At 38.7% G+C, this 17,785-nt stretch overlaps 2 protein-coding genes across 3 annotated transcripts; one reads left to right on the top strand and one right to left on the bottom strand.

Moving 5' to 3' along the window:
- Positions 1–1,212: 1,212 nt before the first annotated feature.
- Positions 1,213–10,213, bottom strand: LOC110040784 (folate receptor gamma-like). 2 transcript variants are annotated; one of them, XM_020746058.2, is made up of 4 exons: positions 10,145–10,213; positions 7,607–7,871; positions 4,078–4,317; positions 1,213–3,172 (listed from the first exon to the last, which is right to left on the bottom strand). In XM_020746058.2, the coding sequence occupies exons 2-4, from the start codon at positions 7,868–7,870 to the stop codon at positions 2,951–2,953; spliced, it is 726 nt and encodes a 241-aa protein (XP_020601717.2). In that variant the 5' UTR covers position 7,871; positions 10,145–10,213; the 3' UTR covers positions 1,213–2,950. The 2 variants fall into 2 exon arrangements, with proteins under 2 accessions (XP_020601717.2, XP_089130335.1); XM_089274209.1 differs by lacking the exon at positions 10,145–10,213 and having other exon boundaries at positions 7,607–7,928.
- A 28-nt stretch (positions 10,214–10,241) lies between these two features.
- LOC110040795 (uncharacterized) lies at positions 10,242–17,615 on the top strand. The gene is made up of 6 exons (XM_089274217.1): positions 10,242–10,335; positions 11,860–11,890; positions 12,047–12,181; positions 13,717–13,905; positions 16,010–16,066; positions 17,002–17,615. Exons 1-6 carry the CDS (start codon positions 10,333–10,335, stop codon positions 17,025–17,027), a joined length of 441 nt encoding a protein of 146 aa, XP_089130343.1. The 5' UTR covers positions 10,242–10,332; the 3' UTR covers positions 17,028–17,615.
- The last annotated feature ends 170 nt before the right edge of the window (positions 17,616–17,785 follow it).

Here is a 17,785-nt window from a genome sequence, read left to right as displayed (position 1 = left end):
CGGACCTCCAGCCTGCTCATGTACATACCGTATATCGTGCCACACCCTAAAAAGATCTCTGCAAAATAGAACTATTCACCTCTGCGTTAGCAGAGATAAAGTAAAGACAATGCCCAATCTCTACCTTATCTTAAAATGTACGATATAGACACAGAAAATATTGTGAAAGAGAAGCCCACTAGTCAAAGGACAAAGCACTCCATTATCACAAAATATTGTTCAACCTACCTGCAACGGTCTTCTGTGAAAAAATTAACTGGCAATTGCAGGCAAGCCTCGGTTAAGGTAAAATGATATCTAACCGGTTGGGCATCGGCAAATAATTAACTGCTCACCGTTGACACGTCACGAAATTTTGCTGAACCAGTCATCCAATATGTGTTATCACTGGCATTCAGATGTCGTTTCATAATAAGTTTATTATGACCCTAAGCACTGTAAACTTCCGGTACCATCAATTCGTGTTTAAACTGCGACTACACAATATATCTGTAACGTTTTGCTAACTACACTGGAGTGCGTTCTCTATGTATGATTCGTGTTAACTATAGATGTATTTTAGGCGTACTTGCAGGTACCTGATGAATCCCTAGGGGCTCGTAGGCTATTTAAGATTTTGTAAGTTATGCAAGAGCCACTTGAAGGCATCTCTTTCAACTTTGCTTTTTATTTTTTCGGTTTATTCACTGCTGTATTTACTATATGATGATGTACCGCTTGCTATATCCTGTATTAATAAACGAGATGCCCGCTGCTGATGCTGTGTTTGTTACAAAATATGTTATAATCGTTTCAGGGAGATTAGAGTATTAAAAACGATTGTAAGAAGACGTGACTTGGTCTGTTGTCCCTAATTTGCTGCAAGGGCCTCCAGTGTAAAATTACCCCAAACGATTTGTATTCTTACCGTACCCAAATCCGGAATTAGCCTATCAGAAGCCGTGTAATATCACGTCACTTACGCTATCATGCTTACTTGGTCGAATATGGGTACGGTCAATACCGAATCGTACCTTTTTGGTACGCCTCCGCGCGGGGAGGCGGTGTATCAGGCTCATCTGGTCTCGCCATGGGTATTTTGGCTTGACTGCGTCTCCGGCGCCAAAATAAGAACCATGGCTCGACCAAATTTAACTGATATGCCGCTGACGCGTACCATAAAGGTACGATTAGGTATAATAACATATATGTTCACCATGAAGAGCTCAACCATTGTTTAACACTGTTTATTGAATAAACACAGTTTAACATCGCTCTGTGCATAAAAATTAAGACGCTTAACATTGCCCTGTGCATAAACGTTAAATAATGAGGTTTAACATTGCTCTGTGTGTAAATATTAGATACACACCGAGAAGAACAGTCCACGAGTGATTCAGGCTTAAGACCGAGACTGGACCCTCCGGGTTTTACTTGTAAACGGTGACAGAAAAAAGGTGCTTTTAATAAAACTGATTAATAACAAATATAACAAAATTTTATTACGCCATTCTCGTAGTGCCAATTGATTGATTTTCTCCTCCACAGATCTTAGTGGTTCGTCTCATCGTTTCAACAAATTTCTACATAGTTTGCAGCGTAATGTGAAACGATTTCATATGCAAACGATGGGCCGTATAAATAAAACTAAGACGCGTCAAAGCTAGCAGATAAAAAGTGGTAAGTTCCGAAAATGACAACCTTAGCAGCCTTCTTTCTTATCGAGGGCGCTTCTTTTATTTGATGTATATGGGCCGATTGACATAATAAAAACGTGAGAGTGAAAAACGAAACAAATGTTATGATTAGTTATTCACGGTCCTTTACAAGTTTACTTACAATAAGTTGACAGTATAAAAAGCTGCATGCAGTCCATCGGTGTTCCTCCCTTCCCCCGATCCTAGCCTCCAGTAATTGTTGCGCGCTCCTTTCGAAATGTACTAACCATTAAAGTTTTATCTCCACTCTTGGAGATCGTTATCGGCTTTCGGGACTTAATTTAATTTACAGTATTAATTTAAAATGTACTATGTCAAGAAAGGATAAAGGGTGGGAGTGTTAATCCCGTTGCACGGACATAGGAAGTTTAAGCAACGTCGACGGCGAGGACGACGCCAAGTTAAAACTGAATTTATATTTTACCAGCGAAATTCGCAATTGTCTAGATTTGTTCAGTACGCCAATGGCTCAAAAAACGTGCTCAGGACCAATATGAAATGACAGCGTTCAGTTCCAAATGGAAATACTCAGACCACGCAGGACTTGGTCATTTCACGTTGTTGTCTTGCAAGAGAACGGCAAAGAAATGTACGAAGATTTATAACGCACGTGTACAGCCATTGTTTTGCTCATTAAACCTTTTGTTTGGTGACGTTCTCGTTGGCGTCGTCGTCGTGGTTTGCTTAATTGGGCTGCGGTCCACGTGAGGAAAATCTGCGTCACAGGATTGGCTTCTTGTAGACCCCCCTCCGAATTTCTGAAGTTTTGAGTGAACTAAAAATAACTTGAGATGGATTACCTTAGGCCTGTATGGGGGATTAACTCTGATACTCTTCATCTTCTCTTGACACTCTGCATACTTGGCTTTCAAAGTTTAAGTTAACTTTTGGTTTGAAAGTGCATAGAATAGAGGTTTTGCGCGGCAGCCACGTTGCATGACAGGAACAATGAAAACGTTTTACATTAGAAAGACCGCTTTTTCCCATAGGAAAAAGAATCTATTGATCCTGCCATGCAACATGTCTGCTGTGCCAAACCTCCATACGTCATAAATAATAACAGAATATTATTTGAGTCATGAACTTGGCAGCGGCAGTTCATCGAAAAATACACGCATTTGCACAGCTCACGTTCTGCCGGCAATAATGATCGAGGAGCACTGGGGAAGGGATTGATCAAGAATGGTCCAGAATTACAAAATAGCTAGTGCAATTAAAAAAGCAAAAATTAATCAAAAATGCTAGTTTGATGGCTAATTACTGCTTAGCAACAAGATGATTAGGCTAAGAATCAACGCTGGACAGAGGAACACGGAGCAGCAGATTGCAGCATTTCTCGGGTTCGGCGGGTTTGGGGTCACATCTCCATTGGGGTTCTTCCCATCAAACCACATCACCATGCAGTTGTCGCTCTTTTCATACTTAAACGATTTTCCCCACATTTTATCGCACAGTCCTTTGCCATCAGTATAAATCTACAAACAAAAAGACAAAGAAATGTAACAATTATTTTACCTCATTATCCCATTCTCAGCCATTTTTAACCCTTTTGTATTTTGTTTGCCCTATAAGGAACAAAGACAGCTTTCTCTTAGCTGAGTGAAAAAAGAATCACTGATTCTTTACCTCAAACTTGCCTTTTCTTGTCTGACACGAGCTGTGTTTTTACAAGCGGTTTTTCAAGTCGCTAAGCAAGTGACTGCCGGAAATCTCGGGAAACAGTTAAAAGCTGATAGTCTAGTCTGCGAACGCAGACGTATTTTCGGCTCGCAGGCTATTGGTCTTCCAACTAGCTTAAATTTAAGCGAGTCGACAATAGTCGTTATGAAATTCCATCATCCCGCAACATCCCTGATAAGTTTTAAAGGACTGATGTTCAAAATCTAGGGAATTAAAACTTTACAAGATCCGCCCGGTACAACCTTAGTATCGCGCCGTCTGTAATTTCGTTACACATTCACCGTCATCCATCAAAGTGAATACATGAACAAATTATGAAAAGGGTCAACAGAAACCTTTCTGAAGGTGGAGCCAAACGTTTCTTGCTCGGCCCTTCTTCAGAACTTATGCTCAAAATCACGCGTTCAAAACATGGGCACAGTGCCACATAGTATTTTAAAGTCTTCCTCTTGTTATCAAATGAAATGAACTACAGTCGAACCTGTATAAAACGGCCACCCTCGGGACTTGAGGAACTGACCGCTTAATACAGGTGGCCACTTAATATAGAATCACTAAAAATACTCAATACTTAATAGAGGTGGCCGCCTAATACAGGTAACAAATGCAGCGTTTGTATGGGCGAAAAATCGCTTCACAGAGGGTGGCCGCTTAATACAGGGCCGTTATATACAGGTTCGACTGTACTACTTGAAGTTACCTGGCTAAATTTGAGACACTCTGACGCTGCTGGACAGCTGTAGACATTAGACGTGTAATTAAAATCTTCAAGCCAGTTTTCAGCGCATGTGTAGTCATCTTTGCAGGCGTCAAACCAATTGTCACAGTACTCTGCACATATGGGAACCCCATCCAAAGCACCTTCTTTGACATGCCATTTGATAAGGTTGGGTTCACAACTCCAGAAGCATTCCTCGTTTTTTATGTACCTTTCGCAGGCCTTTACGAGAAAACAAACTTAATTAGTATGGGAATATAGTGATGAGTGAAATTAGGAAATAATTTCATTTGCTTACAATCGCGAGCTTTTGACTTGTTTATTGTATTGCGAAATTTCGCGCCAAACGTTGCCATGACAGTTGTGTAATTTCACATCTGTGAAATTATGAATTAACGTTGCAATTTTGCGCCAAAATTAAGGACTAATTTGTCATCCATGATATTATAACAATATTACAGTTCAACCCCATTAAACGGCCACCCTCGGGGAAATGGATAGTGGCCGCTTAAAATTGAAAAAAAAAAATAGAGGCAAAAACAATAGAAAAGCCCTCATCGGGACTTCGATTACTGGCCGCCTAATGAGGGTAGGTGTTTCATAGGTGGCCGCTTAAGGACGGTGCCTACAAAATACAAAGGTTTTTGCGCTGGATTAGGACCATGTAGGAAAAGTAGATATTTGTAAGGGTTATTGGAATCCACAAAGAAAAATGGGGGTAGCCACAGATTTTAGCGATAATTAACCCTGTATCTCAAAAGATGCTGACATCAGCGTTTTTCTGAAAAAGAAGGAAAGAATTCGCCTTTACATACAGAAAAGCAAACACATTTACCTAGATCTTAAGACTACAGGGTAAACGATAACAGAAAAATCATTCTTGTATGTTTTAAATAACATAATCGTTGCAACAAAGCTTTTATCGTCTCTGACAGCCTTCCTTTTGTTCAGCTAAAACACAGTCTAAATAGCTTTTCCTCCCAACTAGAAACTAATCATGTGTTGAATAGGCTTGCTAATTCCATTTCATACAATAAAATGTAGGGGTAACCATGCGTTTTTTGAAGTTATTCATTTTTTTTTTTTAAACTTTTACGGTGCCCGTTACATTTTTTCCTCTCACCTCCCCAATAAGTGAAACATTTGCGTATCTCGCACTAGTTTTGCGCGCGCAATACGCCATCTGCAGGTACATGTTTACAACTGGATTTCAGTATAATTTTAGACAGATAACAGCTAGTTTTTCAGCTGGAAGCCGTTAACAGTTAGTGGTTAGCGATACGTTGCTGTTGTGGTATTCCTCATTTTAGTACAGGTTCATTAAACTTGATTTGGTCACAGCAGCAAAATTTTGCCCGCGCCTGCTTGGCGGTTAAACCATGCCTTGTGTGGTGCGCAGAACGTGTGCGCACTTACAAAAGAAGGAGCCGTCCTTAATAGGAGTTCGACTGTATTTCAAACGCTTCGCACGGTGTCTAGATACAGTGTAGGCAGTGCACATGCAAGAACATAGAGTGATTTTCTAAAACAGTGTCGAAAAGTATTAGTTTCGCATCACTTCGCTACACGATTGGCTTAACATACTCGCGCCTGTTTATCATCCTATCAGAAGTAAAACCAAAGCCAATCGTGGTTCGCTCGAACACGTTTTCCCGCGCCTCGCGTCAGCTGCAGGTATTTACCTGGAGTTTTGATTGGTTCTGTGTCCTTTGTGATGTGCTCGCGTGATGAGTTTGCTTTTGGTTTTACGGTACTCATTTGGAAAACCACACTTTGGAAGGTGCCGGGGGAAGGTGGGTGCCGTGAAGCCTGCGAGCAGGCTCACCGTTGAAATCCTTTGAGTCACACGCACCAGTGGCGAAGAGCAAAGCGATCCGGCGGGAAGGAGTCTGGTGAAGAGGCGCCAAGAAAGTGAGCCTGCCCTTATCTATGTAAAATTTTCTTTTCTACTTCGCCTGAGCGAAGTGAAATATTAAACATTTGTAGAAAAGTGGGAAAGGCGAAAAAATTGTCAATCTATTATGTTTGATGAGGAGCTATAATGTTACTATAGATCCCCACGAAGTCAATAATTAACCGCGCGTTCTCACAAAAAAAAAAAACAAAAAAAGAAATGAAAGCATGATTGATCATCGCAGTTATACACAACTTAAGCATCTGTGAAATTACGCCTGAAAAAAATTCAGGCCTGAACGGGATTCAAAACCATGACCTCTGCGATACCGGTGCAGTGCTCTACCAACTGAACTATCAAGCCAACTGAGAGCTGGTCACGTTGTGAGTTCGTAAAATGTATTTTTTTTTTTTTTTGGCTTATTTTTTCCGCGGTTTCCGGGATGGAAATGAAAAATTTGCAAAGATCAGAGCTTCGCCCCTCGATTTCGCGCTCGGGGCAACGCCCCGCGCGCTTGTGCTCCAAGGTGAGCCTGTTCGCAAGTTATGATCACTAAATATAATTTTCTCGTTAAGTTGTTATTGTAAGATAGTTGTGTGCCGGTATGTAGATTCGTTGGTATGCAGGCTACATGTTATGCTAAGAAGTGAATATTTAAGGAGTTTATCCGTTAGGAGTTGTCACTTGACGGTATCTCCACTTTTGATCACTTCATTCTAGAAATTTTGTTTTAGTTAAATGTCCGTGTTTTTGTTTAGTACATTTGTTGTATTAATAACTATCTTAGGGCCGTTTACGTTTGCTGTAATAAACTATGCTAGGGCTATTTATGTCTGATCAATAAACGAGATGCCTCTCCTATACGACTGATGTTTTCTTACTTGTAAGGGGTCTGTAAGTTAGAAATTATTTTGTTTTCGTTTCACTACAGATTGATTAGACGACATATCTTGTTTTCCAGTTATCACGCCTGATAGAGAGAATTAGAATATGAATAGAATTCCTTTTCGCGATTGAGCTATTCAAAGAAAGCAATTACTCTTCAATGATTACATTTGAATTGCAGATTCTTTGATGTTTCTCAGTTTTTGCCAGTAAATGACAAAAGAACTCCCGAACGAATTACATGTGGATTGAACACTTTGAATGGCGGATTTTCTAGGATTGTTTATGAACCCTTGTATGGTTTTTTTTATTTCGAAAGGGGCTTTACCGACGGATTAATGGCCAAGAGAATATTTATCACTAAATAAATACACTGGCAAATAAACACTGATTGTTTATGTCCGATCTGAAGTCGTTGAAAAATTGGTAAATTAGGCCAGGGTGGTAATCGGACTTCAAGTGATGTATTTTTACCAGCGCAGTTCCGCAATACGACCGAAAACCATCAAATTTGCTTTTATTTAGTGAACATTGATATTGGTTTATAGTATAGTGTAGCTTCACGGTCACGCGATTTGCACCCAGCCTCGGTTAAGGTTTTTCTCGTCCAGACCTAATTCGCATTGCATCACTCGGTCACGAGAGTTTAAGCTGAGATCACCAGGTCTGAAGGAAAATACGACCAAATGAAATTCACCACATTTTTATCAAAGCCTGGCATGCATATCTTACCTGCGACAAATTTGCACAGTGATTCCATGAAAAGTTGTACAAAACTTCCACATTGTTACGCTTGAGTTCGGCGGTGAATTCGGCGGTACAGCATGCATTTTCCTTCCAAGGTTGACATTCAACGTAATCTGCGCCTTCGGGAGAGGGTTTGTCCTTGTGGAGAGAACCCTTGATGCATTCTTTTACTTCGTTCTCTGCCAGGCAAAATTTCCCGATAACTACTGCAAGAAGCAGGAAAAATAGAGCTCCATGTGAACGCGCCATCCTGCAAAATGAGTGACCGTCAATGAACATGATGAAATCATTAAACCACGTTGCGAACCGCAAATCGAGGCATCACCTCAGTACGAGGCCGAAAATAATTGAATTATTCTTACAAGGTCATGAATATTGTATTGCCGGATATATGGGCTGATTATGCTTGTCCAAACGAGATAAAATATCAAGTTGATCAATTTTCACGCGAAGAACTGTTTTCATTCAGAAAAACGCAAAAGTTACATACGATTTTGTTCTATAACTGCTTCAAAACAATTTTTTCTGGTCTTTTCTGGATAGCGAGCGATTATTCTTTTAAACAAGTTTTAACCTTGTAAAAAATTGGTCATAAACCCCAAGCGAATGGACATAATTAAATTTTTCAAGTTGCGCATATTTTTATATATCAAGTTGCATCGTGCACAATATGTGACAAAAAAACTATTGACCCTGAGAAGCCCGTTCTTAAAATCTTCTAGACCTCAGTGTTCAGGAGAGATCTAAGGCGTTTATGAAACCAACGTTTTTCACTTTTTTATCTTCCCAAAACCCTTATCCCATTTTAATAGACGAAAATCTTTGATTTTTCCTGCCCTATTAATAACCTGACCAAAAATTTGATACCCTATTTAACACCAGGGGCCTGTTTCTTGTACTCCCCGGAAACTTTTCAGGGCCGCAAAGCCATTTTTAGTTAATCTATATCTAAAAACAGAAAGGTATATACTCCTGCAACTTCTCGTAGGGAGGGAACTTCTGGTCATATTACGAATATGTAAATAAAACAGCTTTTATAATCATAAGGTTTGAGATTTTGCTACAGCTTTCTGGCCGCGAAAACTTTTCGGGACCTTAGAGAAACGGGCTCCTGACCCTTGAATCGATACACCATATACGACCTGCCTTATAATTAGTTCCCTAGTTCAGAACGATGTCAAAGACGTTGTGAAGGGCTTTCGTTGATGGTCTCATCGATAATGATGAAAAAAGCTAGCTTCTTCTAAAATATACATACCCAATTCAAGACTAGAGTGTAAAAAACCATACCCTACTTGAGATCGAGAGGCGCGGTGACGTAATGGTTGGTGTGCTCGCCTCCAGATCGAGCGGTCCGGGTTCGAGCCCTTACCGGGATATTGCGTTGTGTTCTTGGGCAAGACTCTTCACTCTCACAGTGTCTCTCTCCACCCAGGTGTATAAATGGATACGGGTAAATTTAATGTTGGGATAACCCTGGGATGGACTAGCATCCCATCCAGGGGGAGTAGAAATCAGAGAAATACTTCTGGTCGCTTCATGCTACAGAAACCGGGATATTAAAGCTCCAGCCTGATGGGCCACTTGCAATTGGCTCGTATACATTTACCTTACTTGAGACCAACATGACTAGAAAAGGAGTTTGTGCTCGCAAAGGCAAAAGAAAGCGCGTCCAAAGAAATTCTAGATGAAGGGCATAAATTAAACAACCAGACAAAACAGGAAATCAAAACCGAAGATAAGGAAATAAGCCCCCAATTGAAAAGAACTGAAAAACAGAAAATGAACCCAAGCAGCCCTCCTTTTATTCCTAACACGATTCCAGATAACTTTGCCAGCAACCAGCAAATAGTATGCAGAACTTTGAACAATCATCTGACATAAATTTTGCCCTTAGTTAACTTGTCAACCTTCAAGCTCAGCGAACCAGACCAAGTAACAATCGGAAAGGCGATTGCGTGACATAGAGAGAAATACATGTGAAGTATGCAAAGATGCTGTTTTGATCTCAGTCTGCACTTTATACTTAGTTTTGCAGTTTGCATTTTAAACCAAGACAACATTCTATACCCAGTTCGCAATTTGCAGGCTGCATTTTATGAATGTAACTTAGAATTGCCCTTTTTCGAACGATGACTGGATGACCGCAGGATCGAGGGATCGCCCTCCTTAGACCGTATTGCCGATAAACTTGCCCGAGTGAAATAATAGTAATTCCTGCTTCACAGTACAACCTGGGTTTAAATTGTTACTCCGCTCCTAGAGGAAATCCACCTGTGTTTGCAGGCTACTCCGCTCCGGGTACAATCAAGTCATATTCAATGCCGTGACTGCGTCAATGTTCCAAAACTCGTTCCCGCAAAGAGCCTGCTCGCAGGGGGACGAGCGGGCTAAAACATCGTTCACTGGGTCAAAACGCCACAGCCATAAAGTATGTTATTTGCGGTCGATTACTTTTTATCTCCTGTTACTTAGTGCCGCAAACAGGGATTGCACCTCAATGTTTAAAACTTCAAACCTTACCTTTCTTCGACCTCTTTCCTTTGCCTCTTTATCTATCATCAATTTCTTTCCCAGTCTTCTACTAATTTCAAACTCGAGCAAGGCTGGGTACCATCTTTCATTCTTCTCATATAAACAAAACCAAATACACATCACTCTTTCAAGTCTTTTACACCAGCTTGTTCTTCACCTTTTAACCCGTTTTTAACATGGTGAGTATTATGAATAATATCAAAGTATATTTGTCGTTTATTAAGGTCTTTACACGAATGGTATCACACAAATTTTTCTTGCATACAATATCTCAGCTGCCACCTACCAATGCGTCAAAACTGAGTTCATACGATAGTTTTAGCAAAGTTTTCGCCAGCCAGCCAGAAATAACTGCATATGTTCCTAGATGTCTACTGTAGATTGGTCAGAACCTGTACTTGATTTAGCCTGTACGTAAGCTAATTTAACAGTATTTGTTTTACACTGGGCATGAAACTTTTGTATTAAGCTTGGTAGATTGTTTTGTTTTTGTTTCAAATCCCACGTTTTACTTTCCTGAGTAACACACTCTTGCCTCAGGTAGTGGATTTCTTATCCAGTCTATAACCTTGTCTTTGTCGTGAAAACAAAATATAAAATTATAATTTTATTATCAAGTTGCTCCTCTTAGGCCTCCCTAGTTGTTCAAAGGGCGAGTAATGCAATCCAGAATATTATAAAGAGGGGAGCCAAGAGGGGGTCTTTTCACAAAGTCACGACAGTAAATTTTCGATTTCACGAATCACTAAGGTCACAGAAAAAATCTGATCACAATGCAGTGACATTCAGCTACGAATTCAACTTTAGACATTCACGATTTATTTCCTATCTATTCACAATTCACAGCCAACGACATTTCACGCCTCACGGAATACACTTCAATCACGATTCATGGAACAGATTTTCATCAAATCACGATTCACAGAGCACCAAAAAACCAGATCACAGTGTCACGAAAATACCCTTGCCCCCCCCCCCCCCCCCCCCTCTATAAATTACTATCTGGTGGATAAATGGTAACAAAACAAACCAAGCCATCCACTGGATAGTGATTTGTCTGCTGGATGATGTTATCCATAACCCAGGACAGTAGGACATAACAACAATCAATGTCATCGTCATCACCTATTGTTGTTGTTAATGAACAAGCCAATTAATTAATAAGCTACAAACTCAAGTTTCCTCTGAGTGAAAAGGCAACTAGTTGTTGCTAAAATGAGAATCAATGAGAATTCACGAATGCTATGGATGGCTAATTGCCATGATTATGCAAGTGAACTAAACAGCTATGAACTAGCTGTGTGAATATAATTTCACTGGTAAGTAGTAAATCTGATCAGGGTGTGAGCTGTAATAATCTTGTTCTAAGAGCACGATGGATTCGGATAAACACAGCTCCAGTAAACAACATCCAAGTTTTTATTCCAACATGGCTACCGAGTCGCGGTACAATGTGCATGTCTGTACTCTGTACTAATACGAAATACCGCTGATCATTACATGAGCAATGTGATATTGCTCATGGGGTAATTTAGAAAATTACAAATTACTCTAAATTACTCCTGACCTGAATAAAGAGACTGAACTGGCTTAATAAGTGCTTTGTCCAGTGAACAAAATTCTGTGCCCTGACAGCATCACTGCATCTCATAAAAGTAACATCATTTACATCCTATTAAGTCAAACTTGAATTTTTTTTTCAGGCGGAGCGATTTACGGAAAGTCAGATTGATGGTACGATATAACATTGATTGTGCTGATAAATTAATTATAATTATCATGTAGCATGAATAGAATACTGAATTTTGTCAAATTATATATTAATAATTGCGCTACATATTCATTTTCCATAACCATTGTTTTCAGTAATTCTGTTGCTGTTTTGTCTAGGGTTCAAAGAGTGCTTCTGTTTATTTGATGGTGATAGTGATGGTATGGTTACAGAGAGTGAATTGGCCCTGATTATGAGATCCTTAGGAGAAAATGTAACACATAATGAAATCAGAGCATTTATGAAGAAAGCAGGTACGTTTTCAGGCTTCTCAGCAGGTTTGAATTCTCAGTGAATCAAAACTAGACAGCTAAATATTACTGTAACAGTGCAATGACTTCAACCAAGAGTTTGTTTGTTATCTCATATACATGTCGTGCAGCTGTCTGATTGTCAGTCGATGTAACAATTGATTTTGATTGGCTGCTAAAAAATTTCAAATTTTGTTGACTTCCACAGCACCCACAACAAACGAGCTTAAGTAACTTTATTTGGAACCTGAGCATGTAGAAAACAATTCTTGACAGTCCAGCAACAAAAAGAGTGATCATTGAAATCTAACAAATACTGTAGTTTGAAAAAAAAACTATTCAGTGAGAAAAACAACTTCAAGCAGTAAAATAGTTTTAAACTCTGTCTCTGTGTACTTGGCAACAAAAATTTTTATTTTCTGTCTAGTGACTTAATTATAATTAATAACGATTGCAAACACCAAGTGGTTATCACAACCTTAGCTAAAGCAAGCTGCAAAAGTAATGTTAGACATTATTATGACATCAACAACGGGACAACTGTGAATCAACACCATTACAAATTTGAAATAAATTTCAGCCTTGTGATAATAAAAAACAATTAATATGAAACCCAATATTATTGAATGCATGGATGGCAAGTGTCCATTGAAAGTGTCTGCACTGTGTTGAAATTAGGCTGGTGCTCAATGTTCGTTGTGCTGTACAAGTCAATGAGCTTTGAATGTAATGATTTGCAGCCAATGAAAATTGTATGTTCCAAAACATGATTGGTGAGAGCACAAATAAACTCAGATTCCAGTGGTTTAAAATTGTGCGCTGACGGGTTGAAAACACTCAGGTGAGCCTGGTTGAAGGCATTGCACTGCAACTCGTACCTCTTCTGGTTTGTTACATGTAACTTCCTGTTGATGTTTATCCATGTAACCATCTGTCTTCAGGAATCATTTTTGCACACTTATTATCTAAGTCTAAGTAACAATTGCTTGCTTGGTCTCATCAATTAAAGTTTCTTTTAAATTTGACCCTGATTTTATCAAGAAAGTGGCCTCCTTATGACAAGATATAAAAGCTCAGTAGTTGACACCCAACAACTCTCAAATCCCCCTCCCCCCTCATCCCCCCTCTCCCCAAAAGTAACTCAAGTCTAATGTGCTAACTGAAACCAAACTTTTCAGAAGTCAACTGTATATTAATTATATTACATGTATTGTAGACAGTGTACATATTCTTGGTAAGCCTAAATGTACTGTACACTGGTGTTCATTAAGTAGTTAACATGATTGTCTTCATGATAGTCTGCTGTCGAGAGTTTAATTTTGTACTTTGAAAAATTGAATACATGTATACAATGTATATTCATGAACAAGGTAATAAGGTTAGTGTGACAAGCAACTGAATTTTTTTCAGTGTGTAATATTTGAATTTAATAATTTTGTTTCTGAATTTAAGAGCTCCTCATTGGGGAGGAAATAATGAAGATGTACTGCAGGCATTGCCTTTTAAAGATTTTGGCAACAACACTTTTTCTGTTTCAGGGAAACAAAAGGTGCGGTTCCCAGAATTCGTAAGGATGATGGCAGAACAAGAAGGCAAGAACATCAATACAGAGCATGAAATTCTTGCTGCTTTTGTGGCTTTGGATAGGAAGAGAACTGGTTCTGTGACGAGGAAGCAACTGCAGCGTCTGATGACAGAGACTGGTGATAAGCTTACCTCTGGAGAATGTAAATAACTCTTTTAGCAAATTTGAATTGGAGGCCTTTGGGCAAAAAGGGCATATATAGCATTTTGGGCCGATTTTTATTTTTTACAGGATCCAGCTAATTTTTGGCAGACTGACTTGTTTTGACATGAAAAGCATTGTGGCGTAATTGTTTTTGTTGATTTGCACTTCGTTTTCAAGAAATAACGTATGCAAAAAAACTCAGTTTTCCAAGGGTATCTTTTGGAGATCTTTTGTTGAGTGAAAAACAAAAGAAACCTTTTGTTTTGCTAAACGATGAAGTCACCGAAGCATGGTATATGCCCCTAGTTTTATTATTCATATAATTACGCGATTCTCTTACTGTTGCATCGTTAGTGCAAGTGAATAAGGCACTGAACGGGCTGGATTCATGTTTGTCTTGTCGTGATACTGGTTAGATAAGAGGTCAGTTGATTTTTTTTTCTGGTCTATTTCTCTATGTCTTCCAAAAAACCAGAACATCTATTTAAAGGAAACCGTGCTGTCAAAGCTGCTAAAAGTAACCATTCAAGTTCGGGTTGCATCAAAATCCACCTTCAAAGGAATCACTTTAAAAGATGCCAGAATGAAATATGCGAATGCAGCCATAACACTACTGGAAAAATTACCTGAAAAAATTTCAGGCTCTGAATGGGATTCGAACCCATGACCTTTGTGTTACCGGTGAAAAAATTTCAGGTCATTTTTCCATTAGTGTTATGGCTGCATTCGCATCTTTCATTCTTTCATTTAATTGCTACTGTTGGACATCTATTACCATCAAAAGATGCTGCTCGGAAAACTGAGTTTTTTTTGCATACGTTATTTCTCAAAAACGAAGTGCAAATCAACAAAAACAATTATGCAACGATGCTTTTCGTGTCAAAACAAGTCAATCTGCCAAAAATTAACTCGATCCTGCAAAAAATAAAAATGGGCTCAAAATGCTAGATAATATACGCTCTTTTTGCACGAAAGCCTTCAATTAGTTTGAAGCAAAAAGTTTTCGCAATCATATGATGTTTTTAAAACATGAAATACCAGTAATCATTATTAACTTAATATGTTCTGCTGTAATTGATCCTAATTTTTCCTTGCTATACTGAGGGCATAATCAGCAGACGTGAGTCAAGAGCAACTGCAAAATCACCAAATATTTAAGTCAGAGTAGCAATAAATGATGACATTGTTTTCAATTGATGATCTACCTTGCACTAAATGCTTGAAACTTAGTATTATGTGAATCAGCATTAGAGGAGAGTCTAGTTTCAGACTTCACTTGAGACAAACTAAATTGGAATTTAGTGGATCCAAACTGGTAAAGCTTGACTGTTGGGTCAAACGTCGAGCTTAATTTGAATTTAGATTAGCGAACATGTTCTATCCATCTGAATTGGATGGATAGACGGACAAACTTGGTTGAGTCATACATCAAATTTATCATGAACTTAATTCAGTCAGTTTAGTTTTTCTCATGTGAAGGTTGATGTTTGATCTGGGCCTTAGACCTACATTTAGAATTTAACTAGAATTTAGAGGTTGTACTGTAATTATGGGTGGGTCAATACATGTAAGTGGGTAAGCTCCTTACACTGGACTCACAGGGGTGCTTGTCACACCCTTTCTCAGACTGAGCAGTAATAATCATTATGAAATCATAAAACACTTTAAAACGTTAACCCATGATGTGTGGAAGGTGTTTGATGCAAAGGAAATATGAACTTGAGCCACACCCACTGAACAGGTTCTTGTACATCCTTTCGGTTCTTAAAAGTTCTTGACAAGCAGCCTGTTCACTTTTATTTAGGTGTCCTCCCCCCTGAGAGGCTCTCTCTCTCATCCTTTTTGAACTCCGTTTTCAGTGATGCCAGAGTCATGGTTGGTCATTGTCTTATGGGCATGTTTAAGTGTCACTGGCTTTAGTTTGGTGGCAAAGCTAAAGTCCCTGGGGAGAGGGGCTACTTAATAAGCTTGACGAACAGAAACTGTTGTGTAGTTCATTGACTAGTATATACTGATTAATCTCCCACAAAGAGAATTGTTCTGAGAAAGTACCAATGATCAGTTGGTTTCATATTCCTTACAGGCATTTTGATTTGTTGCAGTTGAGCAAATGCTAAAAGACCTAAAGTTGGACAACAGTACCACTATAAATTATGCAGGTTTGTAAGCCAAATACATGTATCAAAGAGCCGTTTGTGAGTGCCTTTTGAGATTGTTTCAGTGTGTAACCTGGTATGTCCCAAACTTTTCGTGAATAAGAATTCAAAATGATGTTTTGCGTAAAACCCATTTTAAGATGAAAAATGTCAAATTTTGTACTCATGGTGTTTATGCAAATCAAATTATGCACAATTTCTCTCATAAGAATTTAGCCCCCAAAGCTTTGGAACAGAGGTCACTTGGAAATTGCCTATAATGTGTCACCCAGCCTTGAAATGTATCCACCTTATATTGTTGCTCATTTCTTGATTGCCTATCATCACACTTCAAGTAGCTTTAATGGCACAGCACTGTATGTACACCATATATAAAGTATTAGACATCTGTGTCAGTAAGGCCCAGTATAGTCAACACAACTTCGTTGTATGTATTACAAGCTTATGATAGCTTTGTATTGCAAATTGTTTCATGTCAATTGATCAAACTTACAACTTTCGTATAATTGAGGTGTACAACACTCAAAAAAATGACAGCTTCTCCAATGTTTTTTTGAGCCCGTTTCCCTGATGGGTTCTTGAGACCCTGAAAAGTCCTGAAAATTTGTTTTGGTATTTTCCAAGGCTTGTTAGTCCTGTAAATTTGTGATTTAATTTCTCATTAACTAGAGAGGGAAAAAAGATGTTTAAAAAATGAACTTTAATCTAAAAGTATGGAGAACTGAGGAACCACTCACAAATTGCAAAAAAGTTAATGCTTCTGCATCGAGGATCATTTACATGTAGGTTGTTCAGTTGGAGTCTGGAAAAAGTCCAGGCAAGTTTTAGAACATTGTTTCTGAAAAGCAATGTGAATGTTGACATGTAAAGTATTAAGTATAATAAGGACTGGAGTCCCAGTGCCGTGTGTTTTACCCAATCAACTGCATTATTTGCAGATCTTGTACGAGCTGTCACAAACTGAGGAGGAGATTGATTTCCACAATCAGTACTTTTACACATTATATTCCCAGGTTTTCTTTGTTCTCACACAGACTTTTTTGTAACACTCACTACTAAACTATTTGCAAGGCTAAAGGCCTCACCTTTTTCTAAATATGGTTAAAGGTGTCCAGTTAAAGGTTTGTGGTATTTTCGATTCATGACATTAGTATATTTTATGTCTTTAAAGCCTTGTATTGTAAATAGTTCCCCTAAACAACTATGATTGCAGAGTGACTCTCACTACTAGCTAAGTTGGAGTAATCAGTTTTGCAAATCAGTAATTCTGGTCATCAGATGCTAAAATCTCATAATATTTATTTTGAGAAATTGGACAACAATCAGCACACCTGCGATCAAGTCACCATTGTTTTAGGAGCTTAAGACGTAACTTTATGGGAACAGTTTTAACAAATGTAACAAAGAGGAACACTATTTAGTAGAATCAAATGTTAGTCAAACCATGTAAGGGTCGAACATTTTCTAGACCCGTGGATGTACGGGTAATTAACGTGGTCTTTCATTTAAATGTTCTTCTAGAATAGCGAAATAAAATTGATACTATGACAAACGGCGAGTCAAGGTGTGCTTAGTGAATAACGTATCCCTCTGTGTGTGTGTGTGTATTTCAGTTTGTTGACCCAAACTGGTGCCGTACGGTACCGCTAAGTTGCATTCTTCATGAGTTCAATATCATTCGATTTCTGCCAATTTTGAAATGAGATTGATATCAGATTGAGA

This window comes from Orbicella faveolata, unplaced genomic scaffold, assembly GCF_042242905.1.
Source record: "Orbicella faveolata isolate gen_17 unplaced genomic scaffold, um_ofav_v1 contig_1, whole genome shotgun sequence".
Classification (NCBI taxonomy): Eukaryota; Metazoa; Cnidaria; class Anthozoa; order Scleractinia; family Merulinidae; genus Orbicella; species Orbicella faveolata.
This window is presented reverse-complemented; position numbering and strand designations above follow the sequence as displayed.

Bases quoted from the DNA above. Each gene is read 5' to 3' on its own strand.
- LOC110040784 (XM_089274209.1), bottom strand. From the start codon at position 7,900: ATGTTCATTGACGGTCACTCATTTTGCAGGATGGCGCGTTCACATGGA. The intron at 4,318-7,606 runs GTAAGATATGCA...TTTCTCGTAAAG, and splicing joins ACTGTGCAAATTTGTCGCAG to GCCTGCGAAAGGTACATAAA. The intron at 3,173-4,077 runs GTAACTTCAAGT...TTTTGTTTGTAG, and splicing joins AGTGTCTCAAATTTAGCCAG to ATTTATACTGATGGCAAAGG.
- LOC110040795 (XM_089274217.1), top strand. The intron at 11,891-12,046 runs GTACGATATAAC...TGTTTTGTCTAG, and splicing joins TACGGAAAGTCAGATTGATG to GGTTCAAAGAGTGCTTCTGT. The intron at 16,067-17,001 runs GTTTGTAAGCCA...CATTATTTGCAG, and splicing joins TACCACTATAAATTATGCAG to ATCTTGTACGAGCTGTCACA.